Source organism: Spea bombifrons, chromosome 8 (assembly GCF_027358695.1).
Source record: "Spea bombifrons isolate aSpeBom1 chromosome 8, aSpeBom1.2.pri, whole genome shotgun sequence".
NCBI lineage: Eukaryota > Metazoa > Chordata > Amphibia > Anura > Pelobatidae > Spea > Spea bombifrons.
Window position 1 is genome coordinate 1,643,278 of NC_071094.1, and position 22,183 is coordinate 1,665,460.

The 22,183-nt window shown below is 44.4% G+C and overlaps 1 protein-coding gene across 2 annotated transcripts; it reads right to left on the reverse strand.

The window, feature by feature from the left end:
- Positions 1-2,178: 2,178 nt before the first annotated feature.
- On the reverse strand, positions 2,179-21,715 carry LOC128502964 (ficolin-1-B-like). Of its 2 annotated transcripts, none has more exons than XM_053472949.1 (9): positions 21,594-21,715; positions 20,769-20,882; positions 20,507-20,560; positions 20,237-20,272; positions 19,869-19,904; positions 19,665-19,792; positions 19,060-19,189; positions 18,466-18,600; positions 2,179-2,819 (listed from the first exon to the last, which is right to left on the reverse strand). In XM_053472949.1, exons 1-9 carry the CDS (start codon positions 21,673-21,675, stop codon positions 2,566-2,568), a joined length of 969 nt encoding a protein of 322 aa, XP_053328924.1. In that variant the 5' UTR covers positions 21,676-21,715; the 3' UTR covers positions 2,179-2,565. The 2 variants fall into 2 exon arrangements, with proteins under 2 accessions (XP_053328924.1, XP_053328925.1); XM_053472950.1 differs by lacking the exon at positions 2,179-2,819 and adding an exon at positions 10,496-11,134.
- Positions 21,716-22,183: the final 468 nt, after the last annotated feature.

Below are 22,183 nucleotides of genomic sequence, written 5' to 3' on the forward strand. Positions count from 1 at the left end.
TAAAAAAGTAAGTTTTTTTTCTTAATTTCTATTACAAATTATAATGTAGATTTGAATGGAATGAAGGTAAATTCCAGTCCTTATAGCCAAGATTTGAGAAAATTTTCATGGTAACACAGGTGGGGCTTTTCTAAAGTCTACTTAATACAAATTGTATTTGTCACGGAGCTGGCTAGTCCGACTGACTACCTCCGCTGTCTTGTGCTCCCTTAGCCTGGGACAACACACTTTCCCCGGTTCCCCAGTCACTAGCCGAGACTCAGTGTAGGGTAAAACCAAACGAAGACTGATTTATTTTAGACACACAGAGCTGGATATATCCAGCAAAACACACATTTACATAAAACAAGATATTGGGACACAAACAACCCCCTTAATCTACCTCCCAGAGACAACAGGGGCAGTAACGGGATTAACAATACAATAGGTGGGGGGGAGACTGATTTATACATTAGACTAAAACAATGGTGGTCACTCCCTGGTGGCAGACCCTGGCTGTCTGCTGGAGATAATCCCCTCAGACAGAGATGAGAAGATACTGCTGGGGGTAGCCACAGAAGTCTTTAGAAACCAAAGGCCCATAGTCAATAGGAAGGAGGCTGGCAGTCAGGCTTCTCCAGTGGCCCCAGTGATGGAGGCTTCCGTCACAGTATTCAGTCGTGGAGTTCCAGAAATCTCACAAAAAAATCTGATCAAATTTCTTGACCAAATATATCTGGATGGTATAAAGAGGTTCAACGTTGATAAAAGTGAGGCTGTGCATCTGTGACACAGAAAGAATGAACGTTTTACTAAATTCCAGAGGGGATATTAATGAAGAACGGTTTATGGATAATATTATTATAATATTATTATTAACAATATTGTGAAATAACTCACTTTACTTTTTGTAATCAATTTTCCTTTTTTATAGGATATTGATGCCCACGGGGGGGCCAGCATGGGCTATAGTGGGCCTGACTGTTGTGCGGAGGAGGGGTAGGCTTTTTGGCGGGAATTTTGGGGGTGGAGTTGGGGGAAGATTATAGAAGTGGTTGCTTTCCCGGGCTCAGGAACCATTTTTTGTGTTTGGCTTACCTGGTTGCGTGTCCCACCCTCCCTCCCTTTTTCTTTTGTTTGTAGGTTTGTGTCGTTTGTCACAGTCTGTGGGGCGGCAGCTTGCCAGGTATCCAGGGGGTTAATGTGGTGGTAAGTGAATGGTTGGTAACATCTGGTGGGAGGTTCTTGGCTGTCAGTGCTGGAACCTCAGGTCAGGGTGGGGGCATCCGGGTCCCTTCCTTAAGTGGTATTTAGTTCTGGTACCTGGATTACCCGCCAGGCTTGGTGTGTTCATTGTGTTTATTGTATATATTTACATGTTTGTGTTTGGAGTCGTTGTCTTTGTTAACGCACCGATGTTTATTGTTTCAGGTTTTGGCGTGACAATGACTCTAATAAATAAAATTGGCTGTGGCCTTTTCTCATCCATATTTATGGTGTGGGGTGCCATTATTGGGGTTTTTTTTAATGGGGAGTTAAGCCTAGCCCGGAGAATCGAAGCTACAACAGTCATGACTTGTTTTGTGTTTTTCTCTGTTGGGAATTCGCCTGGGTGATTTAGAAAGTATAAATCCTATTTCCAAATGCATAACTCTGTGTTTATCTACGTTGATCTCGTTGGCTTAATAGGTTTATTTGCCCAAATCTCAAAAAACTAAACACAGACTCTTGCGTTCAAACATAAAATTGTTGCTCTCAAAGCCTCTGCTCGCTCATTAATAAACAAATTAGAAAGCGCCGGACCCGGAGCTGACCTCGGCGGTACAAAAGAATGAATTACGCTCCACAATGAAACAGATGGCGTCTCGTAATAAAACCTGGAGCGCTCATTAGTAATTAAAGCCTCGGTCTAATTGTTTGAGAAAGCAGCGACTCGTCACCACGCCGCTCGTCTTACAAAACCGTAGCTGTAGGAAGAGGCAGCGAAGACATGGATCGCCCCGAAAAAGAGGCAGAAAACATAAAAGCTAACGAGTGTTGACATCCAAACATTGTGTGTGCAGACGCGGGCGAGTTCTCTGCCTTGGGGGGGTAAAAAGAGTGACACTCGCCAGCTTGTCGAAGAGCACGTTGTGCAAATGACGCATCGTAAGGGTTTCCTGATCTTATTCTGGAACCGACCACATTGTGAAAGATACATGAGATGCAAAGAAACGTTTATTATAGCAAATCCATCTAACCAGATGTGACTGGTAAATCGAGGGAACGGAAGCAGTAGGGGGTAATACAGTGAGGGTAATAAACATTTGCGGGATAGACATACGGCTCCTGAATCTAAGACGAGACCAACCACTGATTAAGGTTTGATTCTTTACAGCAGGAGAAACGGGCGACTAGACGGGGGCCGGATGGGCCTTACATGGAGGCTGAGCCGTATAACAAGCATGGTGGCATTAACTAAATTTTGCCCAACACCACTTTGCACTCAAAGGCAAATTCCCAAAGCGGCCACCCCAGTAGGTTCTACCAGCAGTTAGGAGACTATAATGCGCTCTCCGGCTATTGACAGCAAGACTTTCTCGTCTTCTAAGACTGCGGTCGGATCTTCATTTCCGAAGTCTTGTAAGAGTAGTATGACCCACGGCCTGTTGCCCAGTTAACGCCGCCGGCATAAGTGCTGTGCTCGCCCCGGAGGTACTCGCCGTTAAGGTTGGAGCCGTGACAGGCCGTATACCACCAACCGCCTTTGTTATTAATGGGACAGTCGGATGTCTTAGTGGGATTGTTATCGCTGTCTTTGGTGCTAAATGGTGCGTCTCTGTGATGGGAGAGCGAGTCGCCTGGAAATAGAAGCAGAGCAGATATGGAAATATAACATAAAAGCCTAAAAAACATAATATCAAAACCCAATTTACGTTAAGCAGATAAAACATCTTAGGTGCTGCTACATCCTACGTCATCCAGAGCCGCCCCCAGACAGAAGGCATCATAGACGGGTGTATTAAACCAATGGAATGCCTGGAACAAGAAGGCCTCTAGTAACATCTAAAAGCTCTTCACGGAAAAAAAAAAAAAAAAAGGCAACACAAAAAGGATTTATCTGCTAAACTGTTTCAGCCAAAATTTTTTTTAAAAAAAACATTAATTAAAGACCCCACAGTTTGAACAGCAAGTTCTGTCTTTCCATGAAATGATTTATGATAGAGATGTCTATGTAGGTAGAGAGGCGCGGATTCCTTGAGTAAGTGCGTGCCTGACATCTAGTGGCTGTGATTGGGACTGCATGCTCAAATTTACTCTCCAGCAGGAGAGTCATTAAAATCACGGTCAGCTATTAACGAAATGTGAGGACATCAACATTTACCCACCCATCTTAGTGGGATTGTACAGCGGTACGGAATATGATGGCACTATATAAAACAATAAAAAATAATTATGCCCCTGTTACCTGCAGTCCCACCCTGGAATTTGCCCAGACTCAAGGTATAGTTGGCGCTTTCCCCTGCCATTTTGAAGTCGCTGTACTTGGCATAGGTTCGGTTGTTTTCAAAATCCATTAAATCAACGCGAAGCTCGGACTTTTCTAGAGGGAAAAAATGGGAATAGAATAAAATGATAGAGGGAAAAATGATAGTATGAGCGTTTGGAAGAATATAATGGTGAGATGGCTGCTCACCCGAGACATATCACCTGATCTGAATTAGATGGCGGACCTTACCTTTGGACGTGAGGCCATGGATATGTTCGTTCCCCAACCAGAACTCACTGCTCTGCACGCCAAAGCCTTTCTCATACTGGTACCAACGTTGGGAGAAATCCACCGACCCGTCTACCCTTCTCTGGAAAACCTAGATGGAAAGGAGGTGGGGAAGGGAGATCAGATTCTTAGATTATATCACCAAAGAACAACTAATTCGAGACAATATGGTGGCCCTAGAAACATACCTTAAGAGGTCCAATGGAGCCCTGTCCTTCAAACTCTATAAGACTCACCAAAAGCTGCTCTAACGTTACATGGCTGGATCTTACTGTAGATGCCACCAGGAAAAGGGTATTGCCAAGGCCCCAACTGGCGAGTCCAGGCTGATTTCCAGCAACTATGGTACTGGGCATCTGGCACACCAGGCAAATGCCCAGTCATCCATTGGCCATGGACACCCCATGTTCGCCCGATCTGATGCTCCGGTGGCACATCCGGTGTTCCAGTGTGCGTCCATCGGCTGGATATGCCCAACCTCGCCCTACGTGGCAAACTTAGTGTGTGGCTTCGCAAATCCAACCGTCGGCCGTACCTACGTCATCAGGAGGCTGCTGGCCTTAAAGGGCCAGGTCGGCCTCGCAGTCGCCGGCCCTGCATGTTATACTGCAGTTAATTGGATACATACCAGCCATCCTCCGCCATCTGTCTCCATGTCACAGAGCACGGTGACAGGACGCCCGTCATCCATGTGCACCGTGTACCACCCGCTCAGAGATGCTCCTTGATCCATCAGCTCCTTACAGTTCTGTGCAGCTGCCGGGGACACGGAAGGGACACGTTGGAGATACGATAGTGAATACTTCGTCACAGGAGAACAGGTGGCACTTTATCCCCATCTCTGGAGAATTTGGCATTTCCTCCCCGAAGAACCCCGTTCCACAGGCCATGGAGACTTACTTCTTCCTCCAAACACGATTTTAAGTGATTTCTCCCAAATCATACCAAATGTTGACATAAAATAACCAAATCCATAATTGTTTCCTTGTTACCTTTTTGTCCTTGGATTCTAGGACTTCCCTTTTTACCTATAAATATGGGGGAAAAAATGATGATTTTCAGAAATAATTTAATTGACCAAAGGATATCTTCGGCTTCTTTAAGACTTTTTACCAACATTAATATTCTTGAAATATAAACTCATCACAGAAAACACAACTTCCTCATTTACATATTATATATATATTCTGTTTTACCCTGGGGGGGGCGGTTACCTTCCATACCTGTAGGACCCATCTTCCACGGAATTCCAGGGGATCCCTTTTCTCCTGGGAATAAGAGAAGACATTTATGGTAGATAAATGGAACAGCCTCCCAGCAGAAGTGGTAGAGAATGGACATGCTAAGGTAGATTACATTTATTCCAATTTGACAGCCAGTTCTAAAACTGATATATATATGTCACATGATTTCTTAAATGAAATAAATACATTTTATAATAAAAAAATAAGGTATTTTTACAAGAAAATAAAGAAATTTTATATGTGAGCAAAGAAAACATTGTGTTCGATATTATTAACCGTCATTTATATATATAAATTGGGATAATTAACCAGCATGCGCAGCCGCAAGAATCATTATGTAATATATAATATAATATATGTTATAATAATTTTATAATATATAATATAATATATAAAGCAATACATAATCTAAATTCATCTAATTTGGGGATAGGAGGTTAAAAAACGGTGATTAAAGATGAAACTCACCTGGACAGGTGTCCTCAGCGTGGCACAGAGTGGCAGACACGGCCAGGAGGGCACTTAGTGAAATCCAAGCGCGGGCCATTATTGCGGATCTCGCCGTCCGTAGGGGTTTACGTATCACACCCCAGGCTCGTAGAGACCAGAAATACCCTGAAATCTACCCCCAGCGCCTTTATAAAGGGTTTCGAGATCTTCGCGCCCCAACTGACCTTCCTGTGTTAGGCAAACTGGATTTCCCAACAAAGAGCGGCTGATCTCATGCCTTCCTCAACCGCCAAGACCTAGAGATTCCTTGTTCCTTGTTCCTTGTTCTTTGTTCCTTGTTATATCGCAGGAGTTCCGTTAAGAATCCTTGTTTTGTATTAATATCATAAAAAGCGGGTTATGGATAATGAGAGATGTCGGGGGAAAGGCGGTAAAACCGTCATAAGTTATTATTTGCTTCTTAAACTACAAGAAAATTGTCATATTTCCTAACAATATTTGCCCTCATTCATTCATTCATTTATTCATTCATTCACTCAATCAGCTGATGGATACTATGGTAGAAGATTCTATGTATTGGTCGCAATTGTGGACTTTAAAGGCCCCTCCAGCTCTGTTCCGCCTCCTCCAGTAACGTGTTCTCTTCCTCTCAGTACGTGAATGGGGGATGTGTCGAAGAATTATTGGCCAGCAAAGACATTTCCCTGAGCTGGAAAGAGAAAGTTGACCTGGCGTGTGACATTAGTCGGGGTATGGTCTACCTGCACTCCAAGAACATTTACCATCGAGACCTCAACTCAAAGGTATGAAGAAGGAAGCCCCGGTCGATGAGCTCGTATTAACCAAGATGGATCATATAGTCTGGTTCTCGGTGGTTTTCTGGGAAGTCTACAACGTTCCGAAATGCTGGAGGTTGAAGTTGTTGTCTCTTAGTCTCTGGAGTCGTAGACTCGTTAATCAGAGTACTCTTCTGTAATGTTCTCCTGTTTTGTGTTGTAGAACTGCCTGATCAGGTTGTCTCCCCGGGGCAGGGAAGCCCTGGTGACGGATTTCGGTCTGGCGCGTGAAGTGGTCGAGCCGTCTCTGGTCGGCTCGGCGTTCTGGATGGCTCCTGAAATGTTGCGCGGAGAGCCGTACGATCGGAAGGTTTGTTGCACTTTTGGAGTCACGTGGAGAACTTGAAGCTGATGGCCCCCAGCTTCTTGAAATAATGGCCACCAGAGTGACTCTCTGCCCCGAGGCCGACCAGTCCCGTTTTATGTTTTGGGTTAATGAAGGGTCATAGGTGGCACCCAATCAAAAAACAATAAATTGTTGGTCCGTTCCCTTTGTTTGTCCAAAGATTTCCCAACGGACATACCCATGCGGGAAGCCTGTAATCGGGGGCCGGCTCCGTCGGAGGGCTGGTGCTAAACCCTGAGCTGTCCCAGCAAAGGGCCGACGTATCCCCTTCTGAGAAAATATCCTGAACGCTCTGAATTTCTTTTCCAGGTGGACGTCTTCTCTTTCGGGATCGTATTATGTGAAATCCTCGGCCGAATTCCCGCTGACCCGGAGATCCTGCCCAGAACGAGGGTGCGTGCGGCCCCTAAAAATGGGGTTTGGGGTCACGAAGTGCTTTTTTTTAAGGCTCAATCTTATATTTGCCAGAAATACACAATTCCTTCCTAAATCCATACAGAAGTTTCCTAAAAAAAACCCTTTTTTCTATATTTTTGTTTATTTTTTGTTTGTTTTTCCCTTAGTGTTTCCGGTTTTTCGGCAATGAATTGTATTTTCAGTGTAAATGACGGGTTTTTGGTGTCCGTTGATTGACAGCAGCTGACCTGTGACCTTTCCTTCATCAGGATTACAGTCTGGACGCGGACGCTTTCCGAGAGCTGATCAGGGATTGTCCCAAACGAGTCCTGGATTTAGCCGTCAGCTGCTGTCGGGTAATGTGCTTTGGCGGCCGGGGGTTGTCTGGGCAGTTTAAGTATCCTTTACAGGTATGATGTATATAATACGCCATACTGTGACCGGAATACCTGCTGATATGGCAACCATAAAGAGATTATCGGTGGAGGGGACATTTTTAACATTAAAAAAAGGTTTAATTCCTCCTTTCTTTCGGACAGTCGGACAAATTTAACAAATTTTTCTAAAAATAAATAATAAAATTATAAATTAAAAAAAAAAAATTGAAAATGAAAGCACAATCGTCACGATTTATCTATTGAGAAATTCCAAGTTCCCAACAACAATCGCTTTCTTGTTCCCTGCCAAGAAACCGATGGAATGACCTGAATATTCGCCAACAGCTTGTTTTGTTAATCAAATGACTTTATCCGTCTTCCTGTTCGCTGCTCTGAACCAGATCCCGACTGATTGCGATAAACAAGTAGCAGCGGCAAGGTCACAATAAAAGTCAGATTTGTTTTTTACCCCAATACCTCCATAATTTCACCAAATATATGTTAAATTGTATAAATTTTATTTATATTTTGGTGATATATTTTAATTTACTAAGAGCGAGGTAGATAAGTGGAACAGCCTCCCAGCAGAAGTGGTAGAGGGGAATAATTTAAACACGGATAGACATACGGCTCCTGAATCTAAGACGAGGCCAACGACTGATTAAGGTTTGAGTCGTTACAGCAGGAGAAACGGAAGACTAGACGGGGGCCGAATGGGGCCGATCTGCTAGTTTTCCATTATACAATTAGATATGGTTTACCCTTTACTTATGAGGTAGATACATGGTTCTGGATCACAGCAAATGTGGGAGATAAAATAAATGAATTTCTAAAAATGTATTGTTACATCTGCTGAATAAAACACTTTTTATAACTAAATCCAGCGTTAGAAACATTGTGCCGAGTCCTGCTGGATGCCCAAACCCCTCTCTCCGAAATTATTCTATAACCAAGTAAAATTCTGCCTCGTTCATCTTTTTTGGTCGGGAACGCTTAATTGTCAGGTGACACAAAAGCAGGCACTGATAGGTTGTTGCCGTAGAGCCTAAAAAAAGAGAAAAATCTTAAAAACGCCTGAAACGCTTTATTTTTACTTCCGCAGCTGGAGGCCCATAAGAGACCTTCGTTCGGTGAAATCTTGGACGACCTGGAAGAGGAAGCGGAAATGCTGGAGTCGCAGACGGCGCTGGAAGAATCGGGGCGGGGGCCGTAAAACCCGGACTTTCTCTAACTTGTAAATTGTACAGAAATCTGGAATCGAAAATATATTAAAAAAAAAAAAATCCCAAATGCGGAACCTTCTATTTATTAAATAAACTGGAATATATTTTTGTGGATTTTCGCATCCACTTTTTTTTTTTTTTTTTTCACTCGAAGGCGGGGCTGCGGCTGACCAATTGTCCTCTACTATATGACACCTCGTGGAAAAATGGATTTTCATTGGCTAAAGTTTCTACCAATTATCCCGGGAGGCCCCGCCTCATTTTGAATCCAGTTTTATTGCTTCTGTTCTATGAATTTCCCTCCAGAGACTCTCCCTCGTGTTTCTGCGATACTTTGTGTCTGACGACCGGATTTTGGGGGAAATCATTTATGTTTGGACGCTGCCTTACATCACATAGTCTGAATTTTCAGTTTCGTGTCGATGGTATTTTTTGTTTGTATAAAATTATATATATTTTTTTTGATGGTTCTAACCTGGAATAAAGTTTTCCATTAAATGGATCTGACAAATCACCAATATGGTTTTCTAAAAAATTGTAAGAAAATATTATTTTAACCCATCTGTGTGCTAATTAATTAGGTTTATAAGATATGGCCAACTTCAGACCGAATAAAAAGCTCATTCTATTTACTGGAACCAACGCGTTTTGCGAGGGGCTCCTGTAATACGTTGGTTGAATTCCCCCAACTGGGAGAGAAAATGAAGAATCTCGGTTGCTGGATAAGCTGTTCTGTTCAACATTCCTTAATTGTGTGTTTCATTTGTCGGGAAAAAAATAAAACTGAATAAAATAAAAATAAACAAATAAAAAAGTAAGTTTTTTTTTCTTAATATTAATATATGTAGATTTTAATGGAATGGAGGTAAATTCCAGTCCTTATAGCCAAGATTTGAGAAAATTTTCATGGTAACACAGGTGGGGCTTTTCTAAAGTCTAATTTTATTCAGTCGTGGAGTTCCAGAAATCTCACAAAAAATCTGATCAAATTTCTTGACCGAATATATCTGGATGGTATAAAGAGGTTCAACGTTGATAAAAGTGAGGCTGTGCATCTGTGACACAGAAAGAATGAACGTTTTACTAAATTCCAGAGGGGATATTAATGAAGAACGGTTTATGGATAATATTATTATAATATTATTATTAACAATATTGTGAAATAACTCACTTTACCTTTTGTAATCAATTTTCCTTTTCTATAGGATATATTGTTATTGAAATTTCTGTTGGACGTCTCATATTACAGGGCGCTCTGAGAATGACTTGTTTTGTGTTTTTTTTTCGGTTGGGAATTCGCCTGGGTGATTTAGAAAGTATAATTCCTATTTCCAAATGCATAACTCTGTGTTTATCTACGTTGATCTCGTTGGCTTAATAGGTTTATTTGCCCAAATCTCAAAAAACTAAACACAGACTCTTGCATTCAAACATAAAATTGTTGCTCTCAAAGCCTCTGCTCGCTCATTAATAAACAAATTAGAAAGCGCCGGACCCGGAGCTGACCTCGGCCGTACAAAAGAATGAATTACGCTCCACAATGAAACAGATGGCGTCTCGTAATAAAACCTGGAGCGCTCATTAGTAATTAAAGCCTCCGTCTCATCGTTTGAGAAAGCAGCGACTCGTCACCACGCCGCTCGTCTTACAAAACCGTAGCTGTAGGAAGAGGCGGCGAAGACATGGATCGCCCCGAAAAAGAGGCAGAAAACATAAAAGCTAACGAGTGTTGACATCCAAACATTGTGTGTGCAGACGCGGGCGAGTTCTCTGCCTTGGGGGGGGTAAAAAGACACTCGCCAGCTTGTCGAAGAGCACGTTGTGCAAATGACGCATCTTAGGGTTTCCTGATCTTATACTGGAACCGACCACATTGTGAAAGATACATGAGATGCAAAGAAACGTTTATTATAGCAAATCCATCTAACCAGATGTGACTGGTAAATCGAGGGACCGGAAGCAGTAGAGGGTAATACAGTGAGGGGATTAAACATGCGCGGGATAGACATACGGCTCCTGAATCTAAGACGAGACTGACGACTGATTAAGGTTTGAGTCGTTACAGCAGGAGAAACGGGCAGACTAGACGGGGGCCGGATGGGCCTTACATGGAGGCTGAGCCGTATAACAAGCATGGTGGCATTAAGTACATTTTGCCCAACACCACTTTGCACTCAAAGGCAAATTCCCAAAGCGGCCACCCCAGTAGGTTCTACCAGCAGTTAGGAGACTATAATGCGCTCTCCGGCTATTGACAGCAAGACTTTCTCGTCTTCTAAGACTGCGGTCGGATCTTCATTTCCGAAATCTTGTAAGAGTATTTTAACCCACGGCCTGTTTGCCAGCTAATGCCGCCATTAGTGCTGTGCTTGCCCCAGAGGTACACGCCGTTAAGGTTGGACCAGTGACACTCCTTATACCACTAAGCGCCTTTGAAATAAATGGCACAGTTGTACGTCTTAGCGGAATCGTTATCTCTGTCTTTGGTGGTAAATGGTAAGTTTCTGTGACTGTAGAACGAGTCGCCTGGAAATAGAAGCAGAGCAGATATGGAAATATAACATAAAAGCCTAAAAAACATAATATCAAAATCCAATGTAAGTTTAGCAGATAAAACCTCTTAGGTGCTGCTACATCCTATGTCGTCCAGAGCCGCCCCCAAACCAGGGCCGGTGTGAGGTTCGTCTTACCAGAAGGAATCCGATGTGCAGGACTGGAACACACTTGCTCAGAAACAGAACACACGCAAGGGGCCTGGTGAGGGTTACAGGGCACTTGGTAGTGTAGCTGTAAGCACGAGTGGTCAGAGGGAAGCCGTTTAGTAGACCAGGGTCGGGATGCCAGAGGTACACGTAGTCGGTATGGATAGCCGGGGTCAGGATGCCAGAGGTACACGTAGTCAATATGGATAGCCGGGGTCAGGATGCCAGAAGTACACGTAGTTGCAGGAAGAGCCAAAGTCAGGAAACCAGAGAAACACAGGAAGCCGTTTAGCAGACCAGGGTCGATACCGGGAGGACAGGAACGAAGCAAATATAACAAGTATATAAATCACGGAGGAGCTCAGGATATACGGACAGGACCAGTATAACTGAGCACTGTGGATACTGTGCTCGAGGTTTAAATAGCCCGGGGGGGGCGTTCCCTGACGTCCGGGACGTGATCGCGTCCTGCGTCGCCATAGCGACGCGGCAGAATCCAGCCGGCGGTCCGCTTCATAAATATTCATGAAGCGGCCGCGTGCGCGAGCGGCTGCTTCTAGTGCGAGTGTGCGGTGCCGGCGTTTCTGCCGGGGAAGAGGAGAGGACGGTCCGGAGCAGCTTAAGGTAAGTGCCTTACAGGATCCCCCCGCAAGACGCGACCTCCGGGGGCGAGGATGGCCTGGCTTGAGAGGATGCAATCTATGAAATCTTTGAACACATGAGGGAGCATGAACTTGACTTGCAGGTTCCCAGGTCCTTTCTTCTGGGCTATATCCCTTCCATTGAATAAGGTATTCTAGATGCCCTCGATGGATCCTGGAATCTACCACTCTTTGTACCACGTATTCTTCAACTCCGTCGATGACCACTGGGGCAGGAGGCGGAGGTACTCGGTCAGGAAAAGGGTTGGCCACCCAGGGTTTGATCAGCGACACATGGAAGACCGGATGAATCCGACAGGTAGAGGGAAGTTTCAATTGCACTGTCACTGGGTTGATGATTTTCGTGATGCTGTATGGGCCAATGAACTTAGGTCCCAATTTCTTAGAAGGAATCTGTAAGCGCAAATGACTTGTGGACAGCCAAACCTTGTCGCCGCAGTGGTAAGTAGGGGGACTGGAACGATGGCGATCTGCATATAATTTGTAGGCCTTTCTAGCCTTGATTAAATTTTGCTTCAGGACATGAAATTGTCTGGTTAGCACAGTGACTCGATCCGAAATCCCGGAAATCGTGGGTTCCGTAGGCAGACCAGGGATCATGATAGGGTGGTAAGCATAGTTTGCGAAGAATGGAGACATCTTTATAGATCGCTGTTTTTGATTATTGTAGGTGAACTCTGCGGAAGGGAGGAATTGAAGCCAATCATTCTGAAGGTGCGTGGTGTAACATCTCAAATAATGTTCTAATATCTGATTTAGACGTTCGGTCTGACCGTTGGTTTGCGGATGAAAGGCCGTGGACAGAGTGGGACGAATGTGAAGCTTGCGGCAGAACACCTTCCAGAAACGAGATGTGAATTGTACTCCACGGTCTGAAGTAATTGTTCGTGGTAATCCATGAAGCCGAAACACAGTATCCAGGAACAAGGTGGCTGTAGTGGAAGCGGAGGGAATGCCAATGGTGGGAATAAAGTGTGCCATTTTTGTGAATCTATCGATCACCACCATGATTGTGTCGTGTTTCTTGGAGGGTGGTAGATCGACAATAAAATCCATCGAAATTTCAGACCAGGGAGCCGAAGGAGTGGGTAATGGGCGGAGAAGGCCCATTGGTTTTTTACGTAGGGTCTTGGTACGAGCGCAGGTGGTACATGAACGGACAAACGAGGTCACATCTTTGTCTAGCGAAGGCCACCAGAATTGGCGTCGAACGAGGTCTGTGGTCTTCTTAATGCCCCCATGTCCGGAGAGGAGAGAATCGTGGCATGTGTGTAGAACCTTTAAACGAGCTGGGGTCGGTACAAATATCTTATTACGGTAATATAGTAGATTTCGGGTACGACGAATAGGAGGATTAGTTCTCGGGACTACGGCTCTGCGGGATAAGGAGCGAATAAAGTCCATGAGGGATGGTCGGTGTGTGAGGAAGAGACTGGAAGGAAGAATAGTATCCGGTTGAGTCTCGGGACCACTTGATACTGTAGGTAACCGAGATAGGGCGTCTGCTTTGGTATTGCGGGATCCAGGGCGATATGTAATATGTAGATTAAATCTCGTGAAGAAGAGAGCCCACCGAGCCTGCCTAGGGCATAGACGTCGTGCGGAGCGAAGATACTCCAGGTTCCGGTGGTCGGTATATACCGTTACTGGATGTTGAGTCCCTTCCAGCAGGTGACGCCAGGTGTCCAAGGCTTGTTTGATGGCCAGTAGTTCTCTGTCCCCAACACTATAGTTCATCTCGGCCGGTGTGAGTTTACGCGAGTAATAGGCCACAGGATGCAAATTTTGTTTCTCCCCATGTCTTTGGGACAGGACTGCTCCTACCGCTAGATCCGAAGCATCCACCTCCAAGTGGAACGGTTCCGCCACCATGGGTTGAATAAGGATGGGAGCAGTGGTAAAGTGTTGCTTGAGAGCATCAAACGCATTCTGTGCCTCCGGTGTCCAGGCAAAACGGGAGTATTGACGAGTCAACTTGGTGATGGGTGCAATAACGTGAGAGAAATTCCTGATAAATTTGCGATAGTAGTTCGCAAAACCAATAAAACGTTGGACCCCTTTTTTATCAGAAGGTACTGGCCACTCCACGATAGCTGACACCTTTTTAGGATCCATCTGCAGGTTTCCAGGCGTAATGATGAATCCCAGAAATTCTACCTGAACAGCTTCAAATTGGCACTTCTCCAGCTTAGCGTAAAGGTGGTGTGCACGTAGACGTTCAAGAACCATTTTGACTTGGTTACGATGATCAGACAGATTTGATGAAAATATGAGAATATCATCCAGATATACCACCATAAAGATATCCAGATAGTCTCGAAAGACGTCATTTAGGAAGTGTTGAAAGGTAGCCGGGGCATTACAGAGCCCGAAGGGCATTACCAGATATTCGAAATGTCCATATCGACTTCGGAAGGCGGTCTTCCATTCGTCTCCCTTACGTATGCGGACCAAATTATAAGCCCCTCGGAGATCAATTTTGGAAAAGATCCGCGCAGTTTTGAGTCGATCCAGGAGTTCAGGAATGAGAGGTAATGGATATCTGTTCTTAATGGTGATCTTGTTAAGTTCCCGATAGTCTACACATGGCCGCAGACTCCCATCTTTCTTTTCTACAAAAAAGATTCCTGCGCCTGCTGGAGAAGTGGAAGGTCGGATGAACCCTTTAGCTATATTTTCTTGGATATAGTTCTTAAGGTGCTGTAATTCAGGTTCCGATAATGGAAATATCCTGCCGAATGGAATGGGAGCGCCAGGGAGGAGATCAATGGGACAGTCATAAGTCCTTTGTGGAGGGAGTGTGTCAGCTCCCTTCTTGTCAAAGACATCACTGAACCCTGCATATTGTTTAGGAATACGTGGATCAGGAGAAGGAGATGAACAATCAGGAAGCAATAGAAGCGTGGGACGGTCTGTCAGGCAATGATGGTGGCAAAACAGGGATTGGAAGGAGAGGGTCCCCTTGGACCAATCAATTGTAGGATTATGTAGTCTTAGCCAGGGTAGGCCAAGAATTACTGGAAACATAGGTGACGGAATGAGGTCAAAGTTCAAGTATTCCGTGTGGTTATTCCCCAATAGAGCATGAAGTGGTGATGTTTCGTGTGTAACGGGTCCAGTGGACAGGGGAGACCCGTCGACCACTTGTATGTGTATAGGAGCCGGCTTGATTAAAGTTGGTATATGTAGTTGCTTGGCAAAGTCCTGATCCATGAAGCAACTGCTGGCTCCAGAGTCAACGATAGCAGAAACGGTGGTAGAATTATTGGTCCACTGTAAGAACAAGGAGATGTACAGGTGAGGAGAACCGTCCTTGGGGAAGGAGCTTAGGCAAACTTTATCATGTGTGGACTTACCCTTGGGAGGGCGTCGCGGACAGGTAGATATCAGATGTCCTGGTTCACCACAATATAGACACAGATTATTCCTCCGGCGACGGGCCTTCTCGGTTTCTGATAGTGGACCACGTGCCAATCCGATCTGCATAGGTTCCTCCGGCGGGGGCATGATTGCTGGAAACTGGAGAGGAGGACCGGTAGGAACCGTAGGAGCAGTATGAACCGTAGGAGGGAAGTGGCGTCTCGGGGTAGGAACGGCTGAGGCTGCGCGTTCCAGGCGTCTTTCCCGAAACCTGCGGTCAAGCTGGATGACCAGATGTATGAGATCTTCTAAGGAATCAGGAATGCCCACACGAGCCAGCTCATCCTTTAATCCCTCAGCCAGGCCCAGACGGAACTGATCTAACAGTGCTGGTTCATTCCACTTGCTTTCCATAGCCAAGCTTCGGAATTCGGTCACATATTCCTCCACTGGTCTCTTCCCTTGACGTAAGGCACGGATGGCAGCATGAGCAGAGGTAGTGCGGAAAGGATCATCAAATAAAGTGTCCATAGCGTGACTGAACTCGGCCCAGGAATTCAGGACTGGATTGTTGGTGCGTAGTAGATGGTGAGCCCAGATCTGTGGTTCCCCTGACAGTAAGGAAATCACGGTTCGTACCTTCACATGATCGGAGGCGTAGGTTCTGGGTTGGAGAGAGAACAGGAGTTGGCAAGACGTCATGAAGGTACGGTAGCTGGCTCTGTCTCCTGAGAAGCGTTCGGGAAGAATAGCCCTGGGCTCAGGAGTAGCAGCAGCAGCAAAGGGCCCCTCCATGGGTGGAAGCGGAGCGGGGGCAGGAGCTGGTTCCCCAGGGCCAGGAGGGTTGGTTTGAAGTTCATGGAGCTGGTGCTGCATGTGCGCATGGCTGGCTTGGAGGTCCTGGAAGGAACGAGTCAGCGCCGTAATCTGTCCTGCGATTGCTGCAAGAGCGTCCGAAATTCCTGCGGATTCCATGTCGGGGCTCAGTTATTCTGTGAGGTTCGTCTTACCAGAAGGAATCCGATGTGCAGGACTGGAACACACTTGCTCAGAAACAGAACACACGCAAGGGGCCTGGTGAGGGTTACAGGGCACTTGGTAGTGTAGCTGTAAGCACGAGTGGTCAGAGGGAAGCCGTTTAGTAGACCAGGGTCGGGATGCCAGAGGTACACGTAGTCGGTATGGATAGCCGGGGTCAGGATGCCAGAGGTACACGTAGTCAATATGGATAGCCGGGGTCAGGATGCCAGAAGTACACGTAGTTGCAGGAAGAGCCAAAGTCAGGAAACCAGAGAAACACAGGAAGCCGTTTAGCAGACCAGGGTCGATACCGGGAGGACAGGAACGAAGCAAATATAACAAGTATATAAATCACGGAGGAGCTCAGGATATACGGACAGGACCAGTATAACTGAGCACTGTGGATACTGTGCTCGAGGTTTAAATAGCCCGGGGGGGCGTTCCCTGACGTCCGGGACGTGATCGCGTCCTGCGTCGCCATAGCGACGCGGCAGAATCCAGCCGGCGGTCCGCTTCATAAATATTCATGAAGCGGCCGCGTGCGCGAGCGGCTGCTTCTAGTGCGAGTGTGCGGTGCCGGCGTTTCTGCCGGGGAAGAGGAGAGGACGGTCCGGAGCAGCTTAAGGTAAGTGCCTTACAGCCGGACTGGCCCACCGGGATACCGGCAGACCAACATTCAAAACAGCCGCTGAGTGGCCGCGAGCGGGATTCTTCGGCCGTCGGCGCCTAATGAGATTAAAGGGGCCGGCGTGCACGCACCGCGCCATCCAATGGCCGTGCATCAGCACTTCGTCCCACGTCTTAAAAGGGGTGGGACGAAGAGCTGAGCCATGGCCATTGGGCGGCTTGGTGCGTGCACGCCGGCCGCTTTAATTTCATGAACGCCTGCCTCCAACCGCTGCCCCCACCAGATGCCAGGGAGTCAGAAGCAGTGGTAAGTCGGGGTAGGGGGGGGTGTTACATGGGGGTTTACGGCTTTTCTGGAGTCAGAGTGCCCCATGATATGCCTTTTAACCCCCTATATGCCACTCTACCTCTAGAAATGCCTTTTAACCCCCTATACGCCACTCTGCCTCCAGAAATGCCTTATTATACCCCCCTATATGCAACTCTGTCCCATGATATGCCTTTTAGCCCCCTATATGCCAGAGTGGCATATAGGGGGGTATAAGGCATTTCTGGATGCAGAGTGGCATATAGGAGGGTATAAGGCATTTCTGGGGGCAGGTTGGCAAATAAAAGGAAATAAAAACAAAAATAATATTTTTCTCAATCATAGCTTTTCTTAAATATGAAAAAATTGTTTACATGAATTAATAAAGAAATAAAAGTTTCTCACAGGAATATGGTGAAGAATAATGTGATCAGTGTTTTGTTCCACTGAATAAAATGGAACTTTTTCATCTAAAAATGTTTGCAGTAGAAAATGTTTTGATTCCATTCTGTGTAATATATTTCATTTATTAGGGCCTTTTAACACTTGTGCTTTCTGGCATTTTAATACAAATAATGTGAAAAAAATAATGTTTTATAGTTATTTGTATGGTAAATAGTGTGACTCGGGTGTGTATAAGGGGTCCGTGTGGGTATAAGAGCGCGACCGCGAGATAAACTATATGGGGCCGCTCTCCAAATGTTTTCATCATAGACGGGTGTATTAAACCAATGGAAGGCCTGGAACAAGAAGGCCTCTAGTAACATCTAAAAGCTCTTCACAGAAAAAATAAGGCAGCACTAAAAGGATTTATCTGCTAAACTGTTTCAGCCAAAACTGTAAAAAAAAAACCATTAATTAAGGACTCCCCAGTTTGAACAGCAAGTTCTTTCTTTCCGTGAAATGATTTATGATAGAGATGTCTATGTAGGTAGAGAGGCGCGGATTCCTTGAGTAAGTGCGTGCCTGACATCTAGTGGCTGTGATTGGGACTGCATGCTCAAATTTACTCTCCAGCAGGAGAGTCATTAAAATCACGGTCAGCTATTAACGAAATACATGGGTATCATTTCCTGAAATGTGAAGTGAGGACATCAACATTTACCCACCCATCTTAGTGGGATTGTACAGTGCTACGGAATATGATGGCGCTATAAAAAATAATGATGCCCCTGCTACCTGCAGTCCCATTCAGGAATTTGCCCAGACTCAAGGTATAGTTGGCGCTTTCCCCTGCCATTTGGAAGTCGCTGTACGTGGCATAGGTGCTGTTGTTGTCAAAATCCGTGAGATCAAAGCGAAGCTGGAACTTTCCTAGAGGGTAAAAAGGGGGAAAGAATAAAATGATAGAGGGAAAAATCAAGGAAGAAGGAGAATCGTTTGACCTCAGTGACCTAGAAAATCCTATTGGCGGGACTTTGGCTTCGCAACGGCCAATGGAAATCAGGGACAAGTTTTGGGAGAGGGAATTTGAGACATTGAGAGATATGTATAACAAGGAGTTCCATTGAAAAGTTTGAAGAAAAAAAAAATACTAAGTTCTGAAACATTTCGGAAATGTCCTAATATTGACTGATTAACAAATTATTTTCCGTGAGGTAAAATATACATCCACGCGGGGTTAAGTCATGAGACATCTTGCGTTTACGTGGATTTGTTGGGTTTGCCTTGACCCATCTTCATTGCGCTCTTCAGTCCGTCGTTTAATATAATGGTGGGATGGCTGCTCACCCGAGACATATCACCTGATCTGAATTAGATGGCGGACCTTACCTTTGGACGTGAGGCGATGGATATGATCGTTCCCCAACCAGAACTCACTGCTCTGCTGGCCAAAGCCTTTCTTATACGAGTCCCAACCTCTGAAGAAATCCACCGACCCGTCTACCCTTCTCTGGAAAACCTAGATGGAAAGGAGGTGGGGAAGGGAGCCATCAGATTCTTAGATTATATCACCAAAGAATAACTAATTCGAGACAATATGGTGGCCCTAGAAACATACCTTAAGAGGTCCAATGGAGCCCTGTCCTTCAAACTCTATAAGACTCACCAAAAGCTACTCTAACGTTACATGGCTGGATCTTACTGTAGATGCCACCAGGAAAAGGGTATTGCCAAGGCCCCAACTGGCGAGTCCAGGCTGATTTCCAGCAACTATGGTACTGGGCATCTGGCACACCAGGAAAATGCCCAGTCATCCATTGGCCATGGACACCCCATGTTCGCCCGATCTGCTGCTCCAGCGCACATCCGGTTGACTTCACACATCCAACCGTTGGCCCTACCTACGTCATCAGGAGGCTGCTGGCCTTAAAGGGCCAGGTCGGCCTCGCAGTCGCCGGCCCTGCATGTTATACTGCAGTTAATTGGATACATACCAGCCATCCTCCGCCGTCTGTCTCCATGTCACAGAGCACCGTGACAGGACGCCCGTCATCCGTGTACACCGTGTACCACCCGCTCAGAGATGCTCCTCGCTCCATCAGCTCCTTACAGCTCTGTGCAGCTGCCGGGGACACGGAAGGGACACGTTGGAGATACGATAGTGAATACTTCGTCACAGGAGAACAGGTGGTACTTACTTCCTGGGGCAGGTATGCCGGGGTCTCCCCTGTCACCTGTAAAAATGAACATTTTAATGAAAATTCATGACTTAAACGCTAAATAATTTCTATTCTAAATGTAAAGCTCCGTTTCAATAATCATTTTTGAACATTTCCACTTTATCCCCATCTCTGGAGAATTCGGCATTTCCTCCCCGAAGAACCCCATTCCACAGGCGACGGAGACTTACTTCTTCCTCCAAACACGATTTTAAGTGATTTCTCCCAAATCATACCAAATGTTTACATAAAATAATCGAATCCTTTTAAATCTCCTATTTATTTACCAATCTGATTTTTTTTTATAGTAAGACCCCCCCAAAACTCCATAATTGTTTCCTTGTTACCTTTTTGTCCTTGGATTCCAGGACTTCCCTTTTCACCTATAAATATGGGGGGAAAAATGATGATTTTCAGAAATAATTTAATTGACCAAAGGATATCTTCAGCTTCTTTAAGACTTTTTACCAACATTAATATTCTTTAAATATAAACTCATCACAGAAAACACAACTTCCTAATTTACATATTATATATATATATTCTGTTTTACCCTGGGGGGCGGTCACTGTGGGGGTCTCAATAATGAAACAGAATGGCTTTAGTGATTAGGTTACCTTCCATCCCTGTAGGACCCATCTTCCCTGGAATTCCAGGGGAACCCTTTTCTCCTGGGAATAAGAGAAGACATTGAGATGAGGAATACTTATTTTGTTCCTTATTTTCTTTTTAATAGAATAAAAAAATAAAAGGAACTTAATGAGATGATAACGAGTTCTATCAACACAAAAGAAGGTTGTTACAACGTGATGGTAGATAAATGGAACAGCCTCCCAGCAGAAGTGGTAGAGAATGGACATGCTAAGGTAGAATGCTCACCTTTGGCACCAGCAGGTCCCTGGAGTCCCTGTATTCCAGGAGCTCCGGGGGTCCCAGGACACCCCCTTAATATGGCCAGCCTGTCCGAATTCCCAACTCCAACCAGCTTCACGTCTAATAAGAAAATTGGGAAAATAATTACATTTATTCCAATTTGACAGCAAGTTCTAAACTGATATATATATATATAAATAACAATGTTTTTAATGCAATAAATACATTTTTTAATAAAAAATAAGGTATTTTTACAAAAAAATAGAGATTTTATACGTGAGCAAAGAAAACATTGTGTTCAATATTACTTAACCGTCATTTATATATATAAATTGGGATAATTAACCAGCATGCGCAGCCGCAAGAATCATTATGTCATATATTATATGTAATAATCATTATGTAATATATATGTTATATGTAAGAATCATTATGTAATATATATATATTATATGTAATAATCATTATGTAATATATATATTATATGTACGAATCATTATGTAATATATATATGTTATATATAAGAATCACTATGTAATATATATATATATATTATATGGAAGAATCATTATGTAATATATATATTATATGGAAGAATCATTATGTAATATATATATAATATATGTTATAATAATTATGTAATATATATAATATATGTAAGAATAATTATGTAATATATATATAATATATGTAAGAATCATTATGTAATATATATATTATATGTAAGAATCGTTATGTCATATATAATATAATATATAAAGCAATACATAATCTAAATTCATCTAATTTGGAGTTAGGAGGTTAAAAAAGGTGATTAAAGATGAAACTCACCTGGACAGGTGTCCTCAGCGTGGCACAGAGTGGCAGACACGGCCAGGAGGGCACTTAGTGAAATCCAAGCGCGGGCCATCATTGCGGATTCGTCCGTAGGGGTTTACGTATCACACCCCAGGCTCGTAGAGACCAGAAATACCCTGAAATCTACCCCCCGCGCCTTTATAAAGGGTTTTGAGATCTCCGCTCCCTAACTGACCTTCCTGTGTTAAGCAAACTGGATTTCCAAACAAAGAGCGGCTGATCTCACTCCTTCCTCAACCGCCAAGACCTAGAGGTTCCTTGTTCCAGCGGGAGTTCCGTTATAAAAGATTATTCACAATCAGCAAATAATTTAGAATCCTCGTTTTGTATTAATTACATAAAAAGCAGGGTTATGGATAATGAGCGATGTCGGGGGAAAGGCGGTAAAACCGTCATAAGTAATTTTTTGCTTCTTAAACTACAAGAAAATTGTCATATCCCTCTTATTTCCTAACAATAATTGCCCTCATTCATTCATTCATTCATTCATTCATTCACTCACTCAATCAGCTGATGGATTCTATGGTAGAAGATTCCATGTATCTGTTGCTATTGTGGACTTT